Here is a 24888-nt window from a genome sequence, read left to right on the forward strand (position 1 = left end):
AAAGTATTATACTAGGGAGCCCATTTGCTAAATAGCATTAAAAGCAAGAGTAAATACACATTTTCAATGTGCGTTAGTGCAGTGTGCTTAACATGCTATTCACTAAAGCACGTAAAGCTTTAATAGGTGAACTGTCATATAACATAATATCGTAGCAATTTTCAAAAGCCATTCATGTGCATAAAGGTGAATTTTAAAAGCCCGACGCGCATTAATTAGGAGAGGTGCAAATATGTCGGGCTTGTGTGTGCCGAGCAGATTTTAAAAGCCGCCCGGATACGCGCGTAAATGCCACAGCGCGCACATCACGGAAAGGGGGACCAAGGGTGTGGTCCGGGCAGGGCATGGGTATTTCGGGGAATGAACCTGAGATGTGCGCGGAAATACTTACACGGCATGGTGCATGCTGAGCCCCCCCCCACTGCATAACTTTACTTTTGCTATGGATGCCATGAAAGTTAAAAACTAAAGTAAAATAGGCAGATGTATGTATGGCGATTTCATTTTGAAATGCTGTAAGCCAGCCAGAGCTGTACTGCTATTCTGGAAGGATGGGGTATTAAACTAAATCCCTGCCTTTAATTTCATACAGGTATTTTGCACCTGCTTCCAGTGCCCCTGCCAACCTGAGTTTTCAAAAGGCCACAGGGAAGCTTGAAGGCCAACAGCAGCCTAAAAATTGCTCCCGCGATGTTACTATCCAATCCACCTGACATGGGGAGAACCATTATGTTTGATATTGATTCATTAGTGACATATACCATGCTATGCAGCACATATTTGTAAACAAAATTGCTAACAGGTTCATTGCCAGTAGACTAACTCTGCAGTGATATCTACTGTATATCATCAATGACATCACTAATAAAAAATATTCTTATCTATCAAACTATCCTCTCAGTCAACCCAATTGACATCTCATTCTTGTTTCAATCTGACATCAGATCACTCTTTTCCCCATAGCTTGAAGAAAATAGTTATGGTAATCTAGGAGATACCAGGAAGAACTTAATGACAATGCATATATTCTCAATTAGGACTTGTACCTACTGTACAAATAACATTCAATTGCTTTTGCACACACAATACTAACTCGACACTATTTCTATAAAACTATTAGTTTCTTATACTGACCTGTCCCTGCAACTCTGCACTGAAACCGTGCAGACTGTCCTTCAGCAGTAATTGCATTCCGGATTGGTGTTATGATAGTAGGTGGATAAACTGGCATTTCTAGATCAGGAGAAACAGCTTCTAGAACTAAACAAAGAGAACAAATTGGTTACTAATACATCAGGCGGTAAAACTCACCTCATACAATGATTTCACCATCATTTTCAATATCATTAAGGCATGGTGGGACTAGAACTTGCCTTCGACTGAAAGTGAAGCTGAAGTACTGGCTACCCCGTAATCATTTGTTGCTTCGCAGGTATAGAGAGCTGCATCTTCAGGGAACGTTTCAATCAGCAATAAAGTGTATTCTTGAGCGTCATGAAGAAACTTGCACTTAAAGCCTGGAGAAAGTTGTTGCCCGTCTTTGAACCAGGAAACCTTGGGTTCAGGCCTGCCTGAAAAAATGGCACAGAACCGTGCAGGCCTGCCAGATTCCACAGTGCTGGGTTCCAGTTCCCTTACAACCTGCGGTGGCTCAGGAACTAGAAATAAATGAGGAAAAAATGATGAGAACACTGGTTGTTTCAAACAGCTGCAAAAACACTGTACTAAGATACCCTTCCCATAATTTTACAAACAGGACTCGATTTATCCAAAGTCTATCTGTGAATGGCAAGAAATATTTAGGGTTTTCTAAACAGTAATTTCCATACAAGGAAACATTCATGATGTATTCAGCGCTAAAAAAAACCAACCCATTCATTATGGCCAGAATAAAAGACATTCTCAATGTGCAGAGGGAACCGGCACACAAGTTCCAAAAATGCCCTCTACTCCGCCCACAAGACTGCCTATAATGATTTACTCAAATATAGATGTGCCTTTTATTCATATCCTGAAGCCCTCAGAAAAAAATATATTTACGATACAAATATGTACAAAAAATATATTTAAATAAATTGTATATAAAGTAAAATATCCCTAGAATTTTTTGTATTGCATTAAATTCAATTTCAGGGATTGTTTATATAATGTATTTAACTGCCCTATTGGTTTCATAGACAGGATGAATGTATTTACTACTGCCAACAGGCCTGACTACTGCTGTTGCTGCCCTTCTCCTATTACTATTGGATCAATTTTAATTAGCTTTTAAAAATGTATTTTGGTGTACTCTAATGCCTATATTAGCCTATGAAATATACACACCATCTCACTTATTCTTTTCTGAACCTACTTTTATACACATTCCCAGCTTTATTCTGTATCTTTCTTATTCATTCAGTCACAACTCACATATTCAAACTTGCACACTGCATGCCTACTGTATCCAAGTGACTCTTGTACATATATACCGCTTGCCTACTTAAAAAGACAGAGGTCAATATTCAAAATCCATTTAACTTTGGTTAACTTAAAGTTATCCATCTAATGGCAAAATTTAGGATATTCAACCCCCTTATCCAGATAGAATCTAGCTGGATAAAACAAGAGGCATTCCGGGGGCATTTCAGGGAGGAGTCATATTATCTGGCTTACTCAGTCAATTTTAAATTACAACCGACTAAGTTATCTGGCCTTACGTAGCCAGATAACCTGAAAATTACCTGGATATCAAAAGATATCTGGGTAAGTGGCGATCCTGTCAAATTTTTTTTAAAAAAGACTGTACGGTGAGCCTTCAAGCCTGATTCCCACCACAGCATCACTAATATTAAAATCTCCCGGAAGACCAGGACCCCCCCCCCCCCTTCAAATGCCACAGGATTTTAAAAAAATCGCATTTACAGTGCCAACCCTCTAGTCCTTGCCAGTAAATATTTCAAAAACTAGTGCCTCCTCAGGACCCTCCACCCCTTGGTGTCACTCCCTCCCCAAGGTCTCCCACCCACCCAGCACCTTCAAATAGGCCCTTATGTAAACAGGGATCGCCATCTGCGGCGAACCTGGACAATTCCATCATAGCTCTGTTCATGATGCAAAGAACTAGAATTTCCTTTAGAAGGCATTTTGTTTGGATGGATTTGTTTACTATGTTACATTTTTTTGTTTATACTAAATCTACTTAAAAGTCAATAAAAATGAATATGAAAACGGAAGACAGTGTTTTGGAGGTGCAATTAGTTTAACACCAGCCACCACTGCATATTCCCATTTTTATAAATTTCATTCCACGAGTTCATTTTTCAGTGGTTCATGATATTTTCGTACTTTGCATATCTCAGTGTGATGCCTACATGAATTTCTCAGGAGGATTAGTACTGCAACAGCAGACTTTATTATGGCCTATAATGGTGAAATTTGGCAAAGTAAGTGAAGGTTTTAAAAAATGTAAAAAACGATTTCTCTTTAAGAATGAAGAATCAGAATGAAAAAAGGTGTACATTAATGACTGTGGTTGCTTTAAATAACAGCTGAATTGATTTTTTAAAAATTGTTGCCAGTATTGCTACTTTACATCAGTTATGTCACTGCAGAGAAGAGATAGCTGAACCAGCTGTTTTTTTTTTCCCTACAGGAGATTTATACTTGTATAGTATAAAAGATTTGCAAGTTGTTGGAAGAAAGCAAACTAGGGAATTAAATCTATACGTACGATTAACATAAAGTGTTACAGAACTCCTGTTCTTTCCTGCCGAGAAGGTGTATTCTCCAGAATCACTTCTTATGGTCTCAGCGATGAACATTCGATGTAGTCTTCTTTCTACAATGTATTGATACCTTTCCTCAATCTGGAAATTAATCTCTATGCCATCCTTATACCAGCGAGTATCAATATCATCCTCATTGACCTCAAATTCAACTACTGCTCTCTGTTTCTCAACAACCTGCAAATAAATCAAGAACAAAAACCGTTTAAAGACAAAAACATAAAATATTATGGTAGATAATAATTGCAGTACTACAGATCCTACTTGATCTCTATCTTTACTCTTATTTTCCCACTACTAAGGATCTTCTGTGTTTGTCCCACACTTTCTTATGGGTCTACCCACTTCAGCCTCATAATAATAAAGCATACAAAATACTTTAACATATCAAAGCATCTTAAGTATGAACCTCTAATGACTATTTTAATTTCTTGTTCTGAAAGACTCAGCATTTTTTCAAGACTTTGGCTACTATAATTAAAAAAAAAAAAATTGTGACTGTAATGTAATATCTTTCAATATACATACATGAATGTTTTTCCGAATAGCACTGATACGAACGTCACGGCCTTCCACATACAGATTAGCATTGGACATATTTCCTCCAGCTACAGCAGTATATTGGCCAGCATCAGACATCCGCACACTTGGAAAATGGAGACGGTGCACAAATTTTTCCTTCTGAACCTTCATTCTACAAAACATATCAAAAATGCATTTTATTATATTTACTAGTAACATTAAAGACAACTGAGTTTTAATGAGTGAAAAAACAAACTAGTAATTGTTCTCTATGGTAGACTACCTCTGTTATTATAAGGCTTATTAGCATAAAGGTGGACTTTAAAAGGGCCATGTGCACAATTATCAGTACTTATGTGCGTGGCCAGGCCCTGCGCGCACTACGCACATTTTCAAAAGGGCCCGGCCACACGTGCACGCACCTTTTAAAATCTACCACATAAGGTTTTGGTATGAGCTAAACAAATATGGGGATATTTTATAGGATGTATACCTAACTCAGAATGGTCATTCAGAATCTGATTTTTAAGATGTTTACCCATAGGCCCAGAATAAGAGGGGAAGAGTAGCCTACTGATTAACACAGTGGGCTATGAACCAGGGAAGCCAGCATTTATATACCACCTGATACTCCTTGTGACCTTGGAATTCTATTCCAAATAAGGTCAGACAGTTACAAGATCTTACATTTTTCAGGAAGAAGGTTAAAAGTCTTCTGTTGCGTGAGGCATTTCCTAACTAAGGGCCTCATTTTCTAAAGTATCGCAGGCCTGCGATACTTTAGGAAATGAGGGGCGGGGGGCCAAAACGGTGGGCGGGCCTGCGCTAGCCGGCAGCGATCGCACCGTCGCAGTGCGATCACTGCCAGTTTCGCACCCAATAGCGCCACCATAGGAGGTGTAGCTATTGGGAGTGAACGCGGATGCAGACGCGAAAAGGGCCTTACCTTTTCGTCGTCCACGGAGGCTTTGCGGAGTCGGCCCCAGTGACGCCCCAACTCCTCCTCTTCCGGGGCCGACTCCGACCCCATTTTGGTATCACACACGAAAAGGGACATTTCGCGTGCGAAACGTCCCTTACCGCGTGCGATACATTTAGAAAATAAGGCCCTAAGACACAGTGAATTTACAAATGTGTTGTTAAATTTATATATGATTATTATGTGATACTATTGTAATTTGTCTAGCATGAATAGTTATTATAGGCAGAAAAAAATATTTTAAATAAATAAATGTATACAAAAATAAATACATCACTTCACTCTCCATTGCATCAGGTACAAACAAAGGGCCTCATTTACTAAGCTCCATTAAGTGTTAAATGTTATTTACTGTGTGGTAAACCCCTAATGCACCAATACCACATGGACTTTTTCCCCATATAACATAGGTATGGGGGTCGTGATGGGGCATATCATGACAGCCTGCAGCATTTTGAAAGCAGAGATCACTAGGCTTGGAGCCTAAAGAGTGTTCCAGGCCTCACCTGACTACCAGATATGCTGGGGGGGGGGGGGGGGGGGGAGGGGTTGGACTAGGGTGGGTTGAGGGGGTAATGAGATACTACTAACGAAGGAGAAGGGTTTAGAGCTGGGGGGAGAGAATTGTTCAAAAGGGGAGGTTAGGTAGGCGGAGTAGGGTCGGGTGTTTGCTGCATGACATTAATATTTTTTTCATTTTTGGAAACAAGGGCCGCCTATAGAGATGGTGGAGATCGCACAAGACACATACCAAGAGTATAGAGGAACCACTATAACCTTAAGGAGTACCATCGCGCGTGTTTTGGGTCCTTTACCCCACGGTAATTTTTCCCTGTAGAATTTCACTACCGAGGAAAATACTGCCCAGTTTTCTAAGCTGCGGTACCAAGCAGCTTTTGAAGCTCCTGCAGTATTTTTCCACTCTAGGGAAAAATACCACAGCTAGGTAAAAAGACCCTTAGATTGGGGGACAGGGAAAAACATATAGTACGGGAATGTAATCCACTTGGAAGTGGTTGACCAGACACAAAGGACAGAATATAAATTTAAAAAGTCAGTAAATCAGGCACTCAGATTGACCAACATGAGTTTATGTGCATGGTTATTGCATTGTTTGGTTGACTGACTCTTTTCAGTTATGCAAAGATTTTAACAAATGTTTGAATTCCCATTACCTGTCTGTAATTTGGAGTTCTTGTCCATCCTTCATCCACTGAACTGAAATATCAGGCTCTGAGATTTCACATTCAAAGGTGGCTCTCTTTTTCTCGATAATCTTGATATCTTTAATGTGTTTCCTAAATTCAATATGACGAGCTGGGGAAATATCAAGTATAATATTACTGTTACTTTTCACTGAATAAAAACAATTACAGTATCATGTTCCTAAAACCAAATGTAAAACAGAGAAAAACTTACCTTCAACATATAAGGTGGCTGATGATACAGCTTTTCCAGCAACAAAGCTATATTCTGCAGCATCTCCAAAGTGAACATTTTTTATAGTAAGAGAATGTGAAAGCTGTCTGGATTTTATTTGGCAACGGTCAGTTGATCTGATTTCAATACCGTTCTTCAGCCACTTATAGGAGATGCCTTCATGGTTAACAGTTACTTCAAATGTAATTGTATCTTTTTCTTCAGCATTCATGTCTTTGAGCATGGACGTAATCAAGATAGCTGTAAGAAAGGGCAACACATAAAGATGAGTATAAATAATAACATATTAAAGTATTCCGAGGTCACAGTAATTATATTTTTAGGTGGTCTTTACAGAAAGTGCTATAGAATGCCTTATGTTGATGTTCATTTCTGCTCATGTCCGTTTTCAGTTTCCAACTATAACTTTCTGTTTCTAGGACAATCACACGTGCAGGTTCCATGGCATCGTAAAAATAGGTGTGCAAGTCAGTTAGATGAGATGTAGTAAGATGGCATCTATTCTGGGTATCTGAGTCTACAAAGGCACATAATTTTCCAATGTTATGAAACTTGCACATGTGGGAGCAATGTTGAAAGGGATTCTCCGTGGATAAATGAGTGTTTACCCATAGAGAAAGTTCCTTTGAAAATTGCTCTACCCCAATGAGGGAAAAAGTACATATGCTGTCCCAAAAATAAGCTTTGAGGAACATGTTTCTGTGATCCTTTAAGAGTTTTATTAGGGTTTTGGACCCTAGAAGAATGGAAGGAGAAATTCAAGCAAAAAGACTGGTACTTTGTTGTTCCTTTCTCTCACAAACAGCTCCAATTTGGGTGTGCCCCACTCTAAGAAATCATGTTTCTACATTTTGATCACTGTGGTCTAAGTGTCAACTGAGCCCATCTGCCAGAATGTCTCTTCCTGCTGGGTACATGGCTCTCAGAGTCACCCATGAAAGATGGCCCAATTCTATACCTTGACAATTTCCTGATTCAGGGAGATGGATTCTGATCCTCCCTGTTTGCTCAGATAGAACATGACCACTTGATTGTTTGTCTGGACTAGGTAATTTAGTTGGCCACCTGATTCTTCAAAACCTTTAGAGCATTCAAAACTGCCTATAGCTCCAAGCAAATTGATCTGCAACATTTTCTCCTGGAGTAATGAGAGGCCTTGTGTGCAAAGCCTTTGTAAGTGAGCCCCTTGGGCCCAACTGGAGGCATTTGTGATTAGGACAATTTGATTAGGAGTAATTTTGCATGATAAACCTGAAGTTAAATCAGAATAGGAGAGCTGCCAAGACAGAGAGCTTTGAGCCCTGTTGTGACACAAATCTTTCCTGAAATCCCTGAATGGTTTGGATCAACTGGGATTGTTTCATATGGACATGTACTATAGGAGTTATGTAGGCTGTGGGACCATAAGTCCCAACATTCTCAACATGGCTCAAGCTGATGTCTACTGATCCTGAATTACTCCTTCCACCATGGCCATTATATTGTTGACTGCACTGATGTGGAGATCAACCATGGCTTGAGCCCGGTCTAGCAGAGCCTTTATAAACTCCAATTGAGGTGTCATGTTCAGATTGGATTTGGGGTGGTTAATGATGAACATTGAGAGTAGCATCCAGATAGTGCTGTGCATGAAATTGTCCACTCATGTCCAAGGTGTATTCTTGACCACCCAATCATCCAACTAAGGACACATATGCACAGAAATGCCCTGCCAACTGCAAGATATTCTGGGAATACCCATGGTGTAGAGGCAAGGCAAACAGCAATACAGGGTCTGTTATTGACATCGTTCGAGGGCAACTCGGACATTTTTTAAAACCCCGTGGCCATGGTAAAAAATAAGGCCGGGTAATGGTCGGTGGCCTATGGATACCGAAATGAGGTAACAGGAACCGACGAAAAAGACTGAAAAAAATGGTACTCACCGAACAGGATGTCGAAGGGAGACCCGTGTAGGGTATTTTGTGACAGAAATGTTAATTTTTTCCATGAGAAAAATTAGTGAGAAAACTCACAGAGTCCTGAAGCGCGAGGCTAACAGCAACGCGGAAAAAAAGAGACTGAAGGGAGACCCCTGTGGCTGCAGGGATCATGGCATGCTGGGCATGCTCAGTGGGCTCAGTGTGCCAGTCAAAAGTTTCTAGAAACTTTGACAGAAGTTTTCCGTGATAGGACTCCATCAATGATGTCACCCATATGTGAGGACTACCATCCTCCGTGTCCTGGGATAAAGAGAGCTTTAAGATCACGGGTGATGCCCATCCAGTGTTTACACTTCCCTGAGGAGAGAGAGAATTTAGCTCTCTGTGCAGAGACAGTAACATTATTTTTTTCCAGGTTGGAAGGGGTTTCCTGCCCCTCTAAGGGATACCCTGCCCACCAGGGAACTTTATTTTTTCAAGCCCTGGAAGGTAGAAGTTTCTCAGGTTGTCTGCAGGCTGTTGTTGTCAACCTGCAAACTGTTCTTATGAAGTTAGTGCAGCTAAAGTTAGATGCAGTGGTAACCTGCCTGCCCCCCCCCCCAAAAAAAAAAAAAAAGAAAAAGATAGCTACAGAGATTGCCAGAGATTTTAAACAACTGATGACATTTGAGACTTTTGTGGGCATTCTACAAGAGCCAAGAATAAACTCCATTATATTACATGGAGCTGCCTGTAGATTTACTGCTTGTAATAATGTAGCATTAGTGACTTGCTAGCTGGTAGATTCAGCTACACAAAGCTTGTTGATAGCTTCCATAGTATTTATGAAAGAAAAGATTGTATGATAAAATTTAGTATTTAACTTACGCTTCACTGTCAGAGTAGCGGTCACTTTGTCATTCCCACAGACAAAGGTATATTCTGCAGAATCTTCACTGCTTGTGTTCATGATAATCAGCTGATGGAGTTTACCCTGAACCACTATTTTAAACTTTTCACTCATTTCAATTTCAACCCCATTTTTCAGCCAAACAGCAGGAACATTGAAATGAGACACTTCGCATTCAAAAGAGGCAGTTTTTGTTTCAGGGACTTCAATACTCTTCATGGTCTTTGTGATATGTAAAGCTAAGGTGCAAAAAAAAAAAAAAAAAGAGAATGAGAAAATAATGCTTGTAATTTGACAATGAGAAAAGTGTATGCAACTTTGGGAATGAGTGTCTGGCTCAGGGACAGAGAAATAATGATGTAAACACTTACTCTCCACAAAGAGTTTTGCTTTGCATTCCAGTTTTCCAATCAATACGGTGTACTCTCCAGCATCAGCTGGGGTTATGTTTTGTAGCATCAGTTTGTGAACTTTCCTTTCTGAGACCATTCTGTACTTGTCGCTTGGCTTGATCTCCAGGTTCTTGTAAAACCATCTGACTGGTATAGTATCATGGGAGACACTAACTTCAAAGGAAGCCATGGTATTTTCCAAGGCTGTCACATCCTTTGGTTTCTTGATAATCTTGATAGCTTAAATAAAGCAAATTATAGAAACTCATGTAAGAATTTTGACCCAAAAATAACCTGTGATTAAAACTGCATCTAATGCTGACCTAGGGCAACTTACTTTCAACATGAAGTCTGGCATTGGCTCCTATCTTTCCAAGTTTAAAACTGTAAACTGACTCATCAGTGACAGCGCAATGTTTAACTCTGAGCGAATGAACAGTTCCTTCAACTTTAACTTCATATTTGTCATTTGATTCAAGCTCAACACCATTTTTAATCCATTGGGCTCCTTTAACATCAGGGTGTGTCAACTCCACAGTAAAAAGAGCATCTTGTGTTTCTGTCACAGTCTGATTTTTTAACGTCTTCTTTATCTTAACAGCTGAAAAAAAAAGTGCAAATCTAGTTAAACAAAATACTGCATCAAAAGGATCAAAAAATATTGCCTGGTTTCAAAACTGCGATATAAGTAGAGATGTGTCAAAGTAACACAATCCATGATCATGATCAAAATCTTTGGTCATGATCCATTTCTTACTGGTTGAGCAGGAATTTAATGACTGAGAATACAGTCTCAGAGTATATTGGGTGACTCCCACTCTAGTGATTTCTAAAGCAAACCCAACAAGGAGCAGAAGTCAGATAGATTTGCAAAACAATGTATCAATATTTTAAAAGTATATAATTTATATAATCCTGTGGTTCTCCTTTTGCGTTTTGCTTCAGCAGAAACAAGAAATAAATCTAAGAGAAAGGCACTTTAAGCTTTATCATTATCTCAAAAGTACAAACGGTGGGCCCAATATTCAACATGTGCTCAGCGCTATTTAGCCTGATAAAGTTATATGACTAAGCTAGATGTGCCATAAACTTAGCCAGTTAAACATATGGTTAAGTGCTCAGTTATATGCAAATATTGAGCAGCATAGCCATGCTGCTGAATATACATCATAGCTTAATTTCTTACTGGCTAAGTTACTTAACCTGCCAGTTTTGAATATTGACCCCAGTAAAATTTACATTCATCAGTTATAAAATTTTACTATTTAGTCACAAATTTCCTACTATCAGGGTCATTTATCAAAACGCGATGGGCCGTTATTGCGAAGATAAAATTTAAATGAGAGAAAGGGGAGGGGTTAGGGCGGGGTTTGGGTGGGGTTTAAAAACTTTTGAGCCCGATTGCACTGCGGGCAATCATGTTTAACACATTATCGCTGGCAGAAGCGCTGGAAATAACTACACCTTTTTCCAGGGGCACTATGGGGGCAATAGTGTGCAGCACGGCCACAATTACAGCGGACGAAAACTCACCACCGCAATGCGGCCGGCTGCACTCTATCACCCCCTCCAACCCCTTTTGTTTTTGCGACCCATCATTCCGCTATAATTATAGCAGAATGATGAATTCCAGGATCTGTCCTCTAAACCTTTGGAAACTGGCATGTCAGCAAGAGAACCACAAATCAACTCATATTGATTATTCCATATTGCCTATGATGTCACCAATGAAATCACACATATGCGTAAGCCAATCAGATCCTCATGCCATAGAAGGAAACTTGTGACAATATTCATAATCAGATGCTCTCAGGGAGTTAGAAATTATAAAAAAAAGAAATTTAGATCATTTTAAAAGTAACTACTTTGTAGTAAAATTTGTAATTCCTAGAAAGTGAGAGTTAAGACTAATGGGCCTGATTTTAAAAAGCATTTATATGCTTAAAATTTGGTTTTACCCATGTAAATGGGCTTCTGAAAATTGGTACAATATATGCCATTGAGTAGTCCATAGGATATTCATGTTTAAGTGCACTTTATGCGTGTACATGGCTTCTTTAAATTACTATGACAGTATGTTACAGTTACACATGTAACTCCTTTTAAAATTACCTCCATTGTGTATATTCTTGATAGATGATTTGGTGGGAATGCCAGACTGTATTATTATTATTTTTTTTTAGTAACAAGATTAAGGTTTTGCTCCAACAGTTATATTTGGATGGAAATAGCAGTTCAGGAGCAGAAGGGGATAAGGGGGTATTGGGAAATCTGAGGTTGATCAGTTGTGCGAGTTCTGACGAACTGCTGTGGGATGCAGAAGATTCTGCCAGAAATAAAGCCTACGGAAGTCCACTGGACCCATCCTTCATATTTAATTTAAAAATTGTCAGAAAGAGAATTGGAATAGTTGACTAAGATTATAGTAGTGTCATTGAGGGACAGTTGCCTTCCAGAGAGTTTGAAACATTATAAGGTAAAGCCAAATTAGAAGGAATCTCATTTGGAGACAACAAAATGTGAAAGCTATAGGACATTTTCTAATTTGCCTTTTTTTTTTTTAGGGAAGATTATGGACAAAAATGGTCCTTAGTCAATTACCTGAATTTTTGGAAGATTCTGATAGTTTGTCGGATAGGTAGTCAGATTTTAGACCAGGACATGGAACAGAATTGATAATGATGTCCTTAGCCACCTTGATGCTGGTTGGTCAATATTCTTGATCCTGCTGAACCTTTCCAGCACGTTTGATCTGGCAGACCTCTTGGAGAGATGTGAGCAGGTGGGTTTGAGTGGGCAAGTGCTAGCCTGAATTGCTTGCTGTTTGGAAGGAAGGGCACAAGTGGTGCAGGTGGCAGGGGCATTCTTGCAGCCAATAGTTTTACAGATGTGGGTTCCTCAGTGATCCTGCCTGGATGTCACTGCATGTATCTATGTAGTGACATCCAGTTTCTGGTGTCTATTGATTCAAGCATAGCTGCAACTGGTGATCTGGTTAGAAACTATTTGACAAAGATCTCTTTTTGGATAAATGCTAGTAAACTGGTTTAGAAGAAGACAAAACCAAATTTCTTAGAATAGGAAGGTTGTTTGATAGTTTAGAAAGCTGGATGGTACAGCATGTATTAGTTGGCTGTGTTACAGAGATTTTGGATAGAGTTAAAGGCTTGGGGGTCACATTAGACTCCAGCTTCTCTTTTGTATCATATATTTTTCAGGTGGCTCGGCCTGCCTACTTACAGTTATGAATTGTTAGGCATATTTGGATGATCTTGCTTCCCAGATAGTGGTTTCATCTTTAATTCTTGGGGCATTAGATTAATGTAATGTTTTGTTAATAGGGATGCCTATTGCTGTGATCAAGAAGCTCCAACTAATAAAAAATAGTGCAGCTAGGTTAATTTGCAGTAACAGTAGAAATGAGAGTGCTGCTCCCTTGTTAGTTCACCTCTATTGGTTACTGGTGTTGGAGAGAATACAGTTTAAATTATTAACAGTGGTTTTTTGCTGTTTGCAGAATAATGGTCCAAAGTACTTGTATGATATCCTGGAATAGTATGTTCCAGGTCGAGCCTTGCAATCCTCACAGGGTTGCTAATTGTCAACCTTAGTGGGATATGGACTACGGCTGCAGGGTTTTCGTAAAAGAGATTTTTCTAGCATAGCTCCACAACTAAGAACATGTTGCAGTGTGGTCAGAACTGAACTATCAAGAATTCCGGAAACATATTAAGGCTTTCATATTCCCTAGTGCCTGAGTGGGAGGGTTTGCAGGGGTAAAGGGTTTAGCAGTGACAAGGGTGATTGGTTCCTGTTTGTTTTTATATTTTTATGGATGCATTTATGTAAACTACTCTGATAGTTTTTCTTATGGTGCGTTTTATACATTTTAAAATAAATAAATAGAGAGAATATAGCATATATACATACTATGCATATACACACATAGACAGAGTATATATATATATATATATATATATATATATATATATATATATATATATATATATATAATACTAAATATTAAACATTTTTGAAAGCTAAGCCAATGCTATGATTTTAGAAAACATGCACCACTAACCTTCAACTTTTAGTTTAGCTGTTGTTTTAGAGGTTGCCACTTGATAGGTATATTCACCAATATCATCTATCTTGGATATTTCGATTACAAGTCGTCTTTTTATACCATCTGTTTCACTTCTGACACTGTCCGTGAGATTCAGAGGTTTGCCATCTTTCAGCCAATGGCCTTCTGAGTCTGGGTTAGCTACTTCACACTCAAAGATAGCTCTCTGAGACTCTGCCACTGTTTGATCCACAAGTGGTTTACTGATTGCACCACCTGCAGGGAAAGAGAAAAAGGAACATTATACTGCATTGTGATGTCTTGCTCAGCAGCACTGCAATGCAAGGATTAAATGACTTGCTGGATAAATTACAAGTAAGCATTTTCTGTCTCTACAGTACCTGTATGAACTCGGAGTATATGCAGCAAACGGAAAAATTTAGTTTTATGCACATAGCAATATGTCACTAAAAAATGTACAACACTGGCAGCCCCAGTGACCCAGCCTTCCCCCCCCCCCCCTGCCAGCACTCACCCAGCAAGCAATGAATATCAATGAGAGACAATCGGAAGAACAGGCCGCATCTTTATTATTAATAACATTGAATACTAAACCCCTGTACCCAAACCACTTACATCGATAGCAATCGAAACCAAGTTCCTATATTGCTGTCCACCTGAGTCAAGCAAGAGAGCCGTGGCCATCAGACTTCCCAACCATATTTCCAAACAAGGAGGCTTTGCTATCCATGCTTTGCTATGCCCCAACCACCACTCAAAATACCGCCCGATGGATATATGTGTGCCAAATGCTTGACACCCTCACCCAAGGTGCCTCCCTATTTGGGTACCTCTGCCACAGGCATGAGACAGTGTATCACTTGCCTCATGTCCCCCCATATTGAATTAGCTGCAACCTAAATATGCTTGCAGTCCAAAAACTCTTTCCAGAGCTTCCAGTAAGGCATTCTTAGAAAGATCCTGCCCAGTGTCTGATAAATGTATCCTATCCGATCTGTAGAAACTTTCACATAGAACGTCTGCTCACTCATGCTTGATCTGCTGGTTCCCCCCCCCCCCCCCCGCAGCTATTGCGCCCACACATCAGTTTGTCTATTCCCTTTCTTCCGACCTCTTCTCCTCGACTTTTGATCACGCCATTTAATGCGCAGTATGATATCAGACCACAGGCGCAGGCCCTCATATTTCTAGATATGCATTTAAAGAAGAGATCTTACTGTCTGAAGAATCATAAAATTAACATTTTTATTAAGCTGGTGATAACTAGCTAATATCAATCTTTCTATAATTGTAAAACCATGTAATGAATTTGGAACATTTTTTCACTTCAAAATGTGATTTATTTCCTCATACTAAACATGCTTACCTATCACTGTAAGTTTTCCACTTGTTTTATGTTCTCCAGCTGCAAATGTATATTCTCCTTCTTCATCTTTCATCATGTTGAGCACTGTCAGTTTATATATTTTACCATGCACTTCCATCTTGTACTTAGCACCAGGTTTAAGCTCCTGATTCTTAAAGATCCAAGAAACATCAATGCCAGCATGGGACAGCTCAACCTCAAAGGTGACATTTTGGGTTTCGGTGCAAGTTGTATCCTTTAAACCTCTAATGATATGAATTTCTTAAAAAAAAAAAAAAAAATTTATCAATTAATAAAACAGGAATGCATTGCAAGCAATTTTAATATATGCCAGTTTTCTATATGAATCTAGAAACCCAGTCTTTAGCTTTTAATATTAAAGAACACATACTTTCAACTGTAAGGTTGCAGCTGGTTTCAACTTTGCCAATCAGTAGTTTGCAGCATCCTTCATCTGATGCATAGGTCTTAGAAAGTACTAGACGTTGTTTAGTTCCTTTGGAAATAGCTTGTACACGATCATCGGGTTTTATCAGTTGGTCATTTATGAACCATTTGGCAGAAGATACATCGGGAACTGAAACTTTGCATTCAAGGACAGCTTTTGTGCCTTCAATAGTATTCACATCCTTGAGAGGAACCACTATATCCACACCTGTCAAGATCAGAATAAGACTGAATAATTTCAAGAACAGTCACCATTTAAATAATATTTATTTATTTATTTATTTATAGTCCACCCAATTCCCAGCACATCTGTTTATATGAATTATAAATGGAAACTTACTATAAACTGATAAGCGCCCAGATGTTGAAAGTAAAAGATTGGGAACATTGAAAGAATAAGATCCAGCATCATCTTTTGTTGCATCCTCTATCAGCAACATGTGTGATTGCTTGTCAATTACAATATGAACACGATCACTGGGGTGAATTATATGACCATCCTTCATCCAGACACCTTCCACATTTTCTTGAGAGACTTTAACTTCCAATTGTACAATGTCTCCTTCGCAAACCTTTTGATCAGAAAGTCCTTGGAAAATAGCAATGGGGCGGGCTGTGTAACATGCAAAAGTTAAAAAAAAAATGTAAGTGAATAAGTAAAAAAAGCTGAAACATGGCTGTAAAACTGATTGAGATTATATGTAATTTTAAAAAAAGTCTTACGCTTCATCTTCAGTTTGCAGCTTGTCTTTTTCCCAGCTACAACAAAACTATATTCACCTTGGTCCTCTTTACTAACATCTTTAACAGTGAGAGTATGGCGGCCACGCCGTGATGCTATCACGTATTTATTGTTAGCTTTGAGCTCAACGTCACCACGATACCACTTCCCTTCTGCATCTTCAAGGGAAATAGTGCATTCTAATTCACCTGAGAAGGATTCTGGTACTTCTATATCCTCGAGTCCTTTTACAAACTCAATGGGAGTACCTTAATATAAAATATAAAGTACAATCATCTTTCTGTATAATGATACCTCATATAATGGCTGTACAAAAACATTTCTCGTATTTCTTATACAACTTTCATTTAACTTTCTTACTCAATGGGATTGGAGATTAGATTTAAACTGTTTTTAAACAGCAAAAGGAATTGTCATCAGTCACTCAAATACATTTAAAAGTGGTCTGAAACTGGTTTCAAATTAACTGCAAAAAAAGTTAACTGGTCTGTGCTTCATATTAGAAACCCACACAACAGATTTCTATAAATGTCAAAATGTAATTATGCTTAATGTAATTTTCAAAAGATGTGTACATAAACTTGGGGTTATGAGTGTAAATGGCATGTATGCACCCAAGCTTTATTTTATGAAAGCCTGAAGTACACACATATTGAAAATATCAAGCGTAAATGTACATGTACAAAAAAAAGAACATTTTGGGACAGGGTTTGAAAGTATGCACACAAGTATGTATTTCGTAAATGGAATACACTTAGACATTGTCCAATTTACATGTATGATTTTACATATGCTATTTCTGTTGCAGAAATGTCACATCTTTTGACTGAAGTTTTTAGGTGGGGGCTCTAGGCAAAGTAGTAGAGGCCTACATAAACTGGTGGATGTCTTGCCAAACAAGTGGTTTGGAAATATTTGCACAAGCATTTTATAAGCGTTACACATGTGTATATTACCTAACTTTAGAAAACAGCTGTCTCCACACGTAAATTCAGGGTTATTACATGCACATATTACAATTATTTGGTGAGTAAATTATATACATGTACTTTTATAAAATAGATATTTTAAAAAATTATGTAGCAAGTTACATATTTACTTTTGCACATATACACAAAAGTTAGGGGCAGAGATGGGTGATATTTTATATAAATGGTATGGATCTTGCTGCACCATTTATAAAATACATGTGTAATTCTGAGCCACATACTTATGTGTGTATGCTGGTTTCCACTCACTATTGAAAATCACCCTCCCCATCTATATCCAGCATAGGATAGATAGATAGAATGTATAAAAAAGGCAACATTAAATTAGTCTTACCTTCAACAATAAGTTTAGCTGTGGTTTTTACAGATTCATCATCTACTAATACACAGCTGTAGTCTTCAGCATCATGCATGTCGATTATTAAAACAGAAAGAAAGTGGACCTTCCTATCAGAATGCATCCTGTATTTATCACCAGAATGAATCTCAATGCCATTCTTAAACCATTTCACTTTAACAAATGGCTCTGAGGTTTCACATTCAAAGGTTGCCATAGTGTCCTTTTCCTTTGCAGTTACATCCTGAAGTTCTTGTATGAAGTGTATCAACTGTTTGGCTGCAATATTTAAATTAGTTAGATTAACAAAACACTACACTTTGAAATATTATTGTCATATTTCTTCAGTATTTCTCTCCTAATTTCTGTCTCACTAATGCTTATACAGAATGCTCCACAGCTCTAAACTGGCAGATGGCACATCATGAAACCCCCTTCTGAGACTGAATATATCAAAGACGCCCCAAAACCCACAATACTTTTAAAACCATATTTCATTTCATTTATTATTTATATACCGTACAAACATTCTTCAATAGCCAATCAACATGGTTTACAACATATAAAAAACAAATAAAACAGGTTAAAAATACAGCCCCTCCACCCTCAAAAACTGTAATCCATATACCAGCTTGCCATACTCACTTAACTATATCTCTCTTTTTATTAGTTAATAATAATATTCTCTAAAAATGTGTATTACCTTGTACCAGCAAAAATGCATGGCTCGAGGTTTCACCAGCTACATTGATTGCTTTCGCCATGATACTAGCAGAGTCCTCAGCAGTTACATCTCTTATGACGAGTTCACAAACATTATCTTCAGGCCAATACCAATACATGCGATCAGTCCTCTCAATTTTTACTCCATTTTTGAACCACTGGCATTCAGGGTCCGGTTTTCCCACTACTCTAAGACGGAAGTGAGCTTCATCTCCTACTCCTACGGTTTGACTCTGAATTCGTTCAAAAATCTTGGGAGCCTCCATACTTGGAGAAAGTCCAATTCTATCTGGTCTAAAAGATGGAATAGTTATTTCGCCTTCAGCAATGAGAATTTTCTTTTCCTCCTCAGTTAGTTCTTTGGTCCAATGAAGAAGTTCTTCCTTCTTCTTTCTCAGCATTTCTTCATAGGCTTCATCTTTTTTACGAGTCTTCAGCTCAACTGCAGTAATAGCTTCATAGTATCCTTCTTCTGTTCTACGCTTGAATTTACTGCGGAGCTCTTCAGTTTCTTCAGATACTTTCTCATGAGTAATTCTTTCAGCTCGTTTCAGTTTCACAAGTTCTTTAGTTGTAGGTTCAGTAGGTCTATCTACTTTTATGACTTTAAACAATGGTTTGCCAGGCTCTGATATTCCAATTTCAGCTCTGGGTTCATGAGTTCGGCGAAGAACAGATCTAAAGTCTTCTCTCTGCTGAATCTCCAGTTTCACTTTATGTTCAGTTGTGCCTTCTGGATTTTCTGCTGTAATTTTAACTTCTCCTGAATCATAGGACTTACAGTCAACAATTTCCAAGTAATATATCCCATCATATCGAAGTCTAAATCTTTTGCTTTTACGAATGAGCTGACCATTGAGATACCAATTGACTTTTGGTAGAGGATAACCAGTGACACGGCAACGGAACCGTGCAGTTTCATTTTCAAGTACTCGTGCTGGTTCAGGAAATAAAACAATTTCTGGTTTTTGTTTTTCTTTTGTTTCTTCTGTAACACCAACAAGTGCACCTTCATGGGCCATTCGTTCTAGCTCCTCAATTTGTTGCAATCCTCTCCTGCCTTCAGGCAACTGAGATTCTTCAACAAGACTTTTCTCATCTTTAACTATAAGTGTTGCTGATGTATGATCAGTGCCATATTTATTAGTAGCTCTGCAAGTGATAACACCACTGTCTCTAGGATAAGCTACCTGATAATCAAGACTGCAGTAGCCAAATTCATTAACCATCTGAAGTCTATTTGCAGCTTCCAGTGGTTTGCCATCATGAAGCCATTCAACAACCATTGTTGGGTCTCCAATTGGTGTAAGTCTGCACTCAAAATGTGATGGCCCAAAACGTTTGAGCCTAACTGAAGTGAGTTTTTTCTTAAAGAATGGCTTTTGTTGTTTCTCTTTATCATAAAGATCACCTTCTTCCCATTGCTCTTGACCATAACGCAGATGTAAAGGTTCTAGCTCTGGAGCGGCAATCTCTTTAGCTCTGTATGTTCCTTTTGGAATAATTAACCTTCTCTCTGGCTCAGGTTCTGCAAATTCAACTTCAACATTTACTTTGCATCTTGTAGTGTCACGTCCAGCTTTATTAATAGCAGTTGCAGTGTACCATGCAGTATCACGACGAGTTGTGGAGTCAATTTTTAGTGCAGTTTCTCCTTTCACTCCCTCAATTCTAAAAACATCAAGAACATGAATAAGTATAAAAATAAGAAATGCTTAACATTTATTATCTTTGTCTTTCATCAAAACATGCTTACCTTATATTTGGGAATTTGTGAGGTACAATGATGTCACTGTTCTTCAACCATACAATGTCAGGATCAGGATTACCCACAGCTTTTACTGGCATTGCAAGTTTGGAACCTTCCCTCACATTGACATTCTTTAGTTTTTCCACAAACTGTGGCCTCAATAGGCTTTCCTTAGCTGAAAGAATAAAATAAATGACAAACATTTACATCTGTGTAACATTTTCTTACACATTATGAAGGAAAAGAAGTCTATTTCAAAAATCTGCAAGTACCTTCCACATTCAGGGTCATTGAGACTGAGGCTTTGCCTGCCCTGTTCTGAGCAATAACAGTCCATTCTCCAGAATCACTGGGCATAGCTGGAACTATAATTAGGGACTGTGTGCCATCTTCTTTAATTACAATTTTATGTGTATAGTCATTGACAACTTGTTGACCTATATAGAGAAAGCATATTAGGTGTTAAAATAGCTAATAAATTAGGAAACAGAGTGAAGAATATTCGTTTTGATGCATCACATTTTTTTTTTACCATTGTGAAACCAGAAAGTTTCTGGCATAGGTCGTCCAACAACTTTTAAGTCAAATCTTGCAGTTTGTCCCTCAGCACATTTAAAAGATGCAGGCTTCATCACAAAGACTGGTTTATACAGTCTTTCAAGTTGTGCCTCATCAGTTTCATCCAACTTGCGTGCAGGGGAACGTACAGGGGAACGTCCAGGGGAGCGCGCTGGAGACAAACTTGGGGAACGTGGAGAAACAGATCTGAAAAAGAATAAAGTGAAATGGGTTATGGATTACAGATGCAAAAGAAATTGTCTAATGTGAAATGTGCTCATGTCATCTGAAAATATCTTCAAATTTTATTTGTGAACCAGTAATAAGTCAATGAAAAGAAAAAGATAAAATACAAGATTGAGGTCAATTTTAGACTATCAGTAAAGAACATTATATACATATGGAGATCAATTCACCCATTTAGAGACCCAAAAGGAGACCATGTCAAATGTCTATTTTGATGGGAAGGTGAAGAATTTAAATGCTATTCTGAGTTTGAAAGGTTGATCTCAGGAAGCCAAATAGAGTTAACTAGTCCAATATTGAACATATAATGAGGCATTTAGAATGTGCTGGTCTCCAAGCTGGAAAATGCATTAAAGCCTTCATTAGACTGGGCAGCATATTAAAAGTGTGTTCAGCACTAGATAGCTGGTTAAGTAGGACTTAGCTGGTTATCTAGAGGCCACTGAATATCCAGTTACATTCAGCAGCCACTAGATAACTGGATAAGTCACTTTTCCAGTTATCTGAATAGCTGGATAATCACTGGGCAGGCAGTCAGCGGGTTGGGGCAGTGCTACTTCTCTGATTAATTTAACCGGTTAAGTAGCGATATTCACTCTTACACGGTTAAGTTAACTAGATACATTAGACCTGCCATAAAGCAGGATTAACTTAGCCGGATATAACTTATCTGGCTAAGTAGCGACTTCTACACAGATATTCAGCGGCATAGCCGTGCCGCTGAATATCCATTGTAACTTAGCCAGATAAGTTACATACCTGGATAGCTTTCAATATTGACCTCAATATGAATAAGTCTCATAATGCTTTTTAAGTCATGCAAAGCCATTCTGGTGATGTCTCTATTCTATAGAAAAATGCAGAGGACATACACAGAGCATACTGGATGAAAGATATCAGTGCAAACTAAGGACAAGCTGAAAACACTTGCAACACAACTTCAGAAGTGTAAGACTGGGGCACTGGGTGCTGGACACTGGAACCAAGTCTATCAAATGCAAGGCACCCATCTCTGCATTCCCTAACCTAAGGATACCACAGACAGAAATCCTAGCAGTCATGTAATAAATACAGAAGTCATAGCCTTCATAGATGCCACAAATGTCAGGACCATATGAGGTTGCCCATCACAATCTATTGTGACTAGGTAGTCTCCCTCATCCCCGTATCTGGTTGATACCAGAAGCAGGAGATCAAAGCATTTAAAAACAGGGCAAAGTCAGAAAGGCATTCTGTTTTTTGTATACATTTCATCTTCTGTGGATTCTACCTTTCTATTCTTATACCATATTCATATAGGTATTTGTATCAACTTTATATTTTACTTTCTACTCTCTGCTTCCTTTTTCTCCTGGAGTACACAAACCATTCATCAGTGCATGGAATATGAGAGATGTCTCCTTTTGTATGTTTAATTACATGCACTGCTTAATGTCTTCTTTACCTGTTTCTGCTTTCCATATTCTGTTTTGGCACTTGTCATTTTTCTTTTCAGCCCAACCATAATATGCTGATCATCTGCTTCCAAGAGCATGAGGAAGAAGATGATAGTGCCCTGAAGGAGAAGATCCCACAGTTCCCCTAAAAGACACACCCAGAGCCCTGCGCCAACCCAGAAGGAAGGGGATAATCCTTCAAGTTTTTACTTAAACAAATCACAGTAACTATTGTTTATTTTTGGTAACTTAAGTTACAATTTGGCCTGTCTCATATGCAATCTGACCAAGTAGTATCTGGAGGCCAGGTGACCTAAAGCCTTGAGGAGGATTCTTGCCAAGAGCTTCTGATAAAGTCATTTACTGTATCTCAAATATTGTATCTACTCTCTAGGGGGATGACGATTTCAGCTTTTTTCTATATCGAGTATTGTCCTTATGAACTCTAACCATCAAGCTGCTACCATATGAGATTTGTAGTTTATTATGAAACCTAGGCATTCTAGAAGATAAATTCTCAATCTTAGAACTTTCTGCACTGAGGACTTTGAGTTGCTTTTTATGAGGCAATTTTACAAGAACAGTAACAGAAAAACAATTTGCCTCCTGAGATGGGCTGCCACTACTGCCAGGCACTCTATAAAACATGTGGTGCTGCTGACAGCCCAAAGTGGAGGATCTTCTACTGATAGTGGTATTTTTCCACAACGAATATCAAAAACCTTCTGTGGTCTGGATGTATTGGACTGTGTATGTATGCATCTGTCCAGGAAGGTCAAGATCATGAGAAGGGTGATCACTTTGAACTTTTTCTTGATCAGGAATTTATTCGGTGACCTCAAATCCAAAATAGGTCAAAGTCCCCCTGACTTTTTTTGGGATGAAAAAATACTTGCAGTAAAATCCTAACCTCTCCTTTGAGAAAGAGACAGGTTGTATAGTCCTTGCATTGAGCAAGGCACAGATTTCTTGTCTTAGTTTTGTGATTTCCTAGTGACTTGTCGCTCTCTTCCCAGATGGTTGGCTGTGACGAATAGCCTAGAATTTTAACCTGTATCCCTACCTAATTATGTAAAGGACCCGAGAGTCTGAGGTGATCCAAGGTCATAAATGTGCAAAGAGCGTTAGCCTGTCCCCAACTGGCCCTGGCCCAGTAATTTGGTACAGGCTTTAGTCTGCAAATCAAGTCAGAAAGAAAGCTTGGTTTGGGTATTCAAGTTCGGCCTCTTGCATTTACAATCACACTGCTTCATTCTGGTAACATTGTTTTTGGTAATATGGTTGAGTTTTCTGTGATGCATACTGATAACACTTTGCATTTTGAGATTTGTAAGATAAAATAGTGATCTTTTATCAGATATACTGTTTTCTTTTGCTGAAAAGGTCCCTAAGTATGGCACATTGGTCAACCTGTCATGGGTATCCTCTCTTAAGCTCTGAGCCTCTTCACGGCCCTATAGTTTGGGCTCTATTTCTGGTGACTATATGAAAGCTTCACTACATTCCTACCTTTACAATGCTAGGGTGCTTGCCACATTGCTTGCTCTCCAACCCTAGGGCTCTGAAATTTCTTTCAATTTGCCTTCCATCTTTTCTAGGATGTTAGGAAGATACTATTCCATGTGCAGCTGGTATACTGATATATCTGCATTGCTAGCATGGTTGACTGAAACTTTTTTTTTTTGCAAAAGAATCCAGCAACTGAGGCCGTTGCCTGGTGGGACTCAATCATGGTTTTCATTTTCATGACTTTTTTCAAAACTGCCTCCACCATCACAGATTGATGAGGTAACTGGTTTCCATGAAAACATGGTATGGCTTGCGCCTTGTACTTGGCATCCAGTCTTCTGCTGAATTGAGTGATGCCACCCAATTTTTAATCTGTAAACCCCTCAATCTAGTGAATCAGTTTGACTACTATATCCTTTCAGACACTGCAATACTGGAGGAGCTCCAGCAACAATGCTCTTGGCATAACCTGTTCATGTATGTCACAATTTATGGCCTAAGACATTTTCTTTACAAACACTGTGAAGGATAAATCCTCCAGAAAGAAGATCTTTATTGGAGTAAAAGGAGGGTCGGATGGAAACTCTGGCCAAGTGTTCCAAGAGTATTCTTCATCTGAGACAGAGATAAGTGATTTATAATCTGTCTTCCACAGGGGCTCTAAGACAGAGGCAAGATCCTCCTCTTGTGCTCCCTGACTTTTTGTGCCCATGTTTTCTAAGTTGGATGTATCTCCTATAAAGTAGGGAATACGTCCTGATCATAATCTATTGCACGGTCCCTTTGC

At 38.7% G+C, this 24888-nt stretch overlaps 1 protein-coding gene across 1 annotated transcript in view; it reads right to left on the reverse strand.

Moving 5' to 3' along the window:
- The window catches only part of TTN (titin), a 509207-nt gene that overhangs the window by 428845 nt on the left and 55474 nt on the right, over nucleotides 1–24888 (reverse strand). The window contains 19 exon segments of the mRNA XM_029605898.1: nucleotides 1135–1260; nucleotides 1374–1658; nucleotides 3713–3944; nucleotides 4296–4461; nucleotides 6444–6585; nucleotides 6688–6948; nucleotides 9498–9758; nucleotides 9891–10151; nucleotides 10249–10512; nucleotides 13993–14253; nucleotides 15365–15625; nucleotides 15756–16019; nucleotides 16152–16424; nucleotides 16535–16801; nucleotides 17877–18158; nucleotides 18583–20273; nucleotides 20359–20527; nucleotides 20625–20789; nucleotides 20885–21117. Of these exon segments, the coding sequence (XP_029461758.1) occupies nucleotides 1135–1260; nucleotides 1374–1658; nucleotides 3713–3944; nucleotides 4296–4461; nucleotides 6444–6585; nucleotides 6688–6948; nucleotides 9498–9758; nucleotides 9891–10151; nucleotides 10249–10512; nucleotides 13993–14253; nucleotides 15365–15625; nucleotides 15756–16019; nucleotides 16152–16424; nucleotides 16535–16801; nucleotides 17877–18158; nucleotides 18583–20273; nucleotides 20359–20527; nucleotides 20625–20789; nucleotides 20885–21117 (5864 nt within the window).

Source organism: Rhinatrema bivittatum, chromosome 6 (assembly GCF_901001135.1).
Source record: "Rhinatrema bivittatum chromosome 6, aRhiBiv1.1, whole genome shotgun sequence".
In the NCBI taxonomy this organism is placed as follows: Eukaryota; Metazoa; Chordata; class Amphibia; order Gymnophiona; family Rhinatrematidae; genus Rhinatrema; species Rhinatrema bivittatum.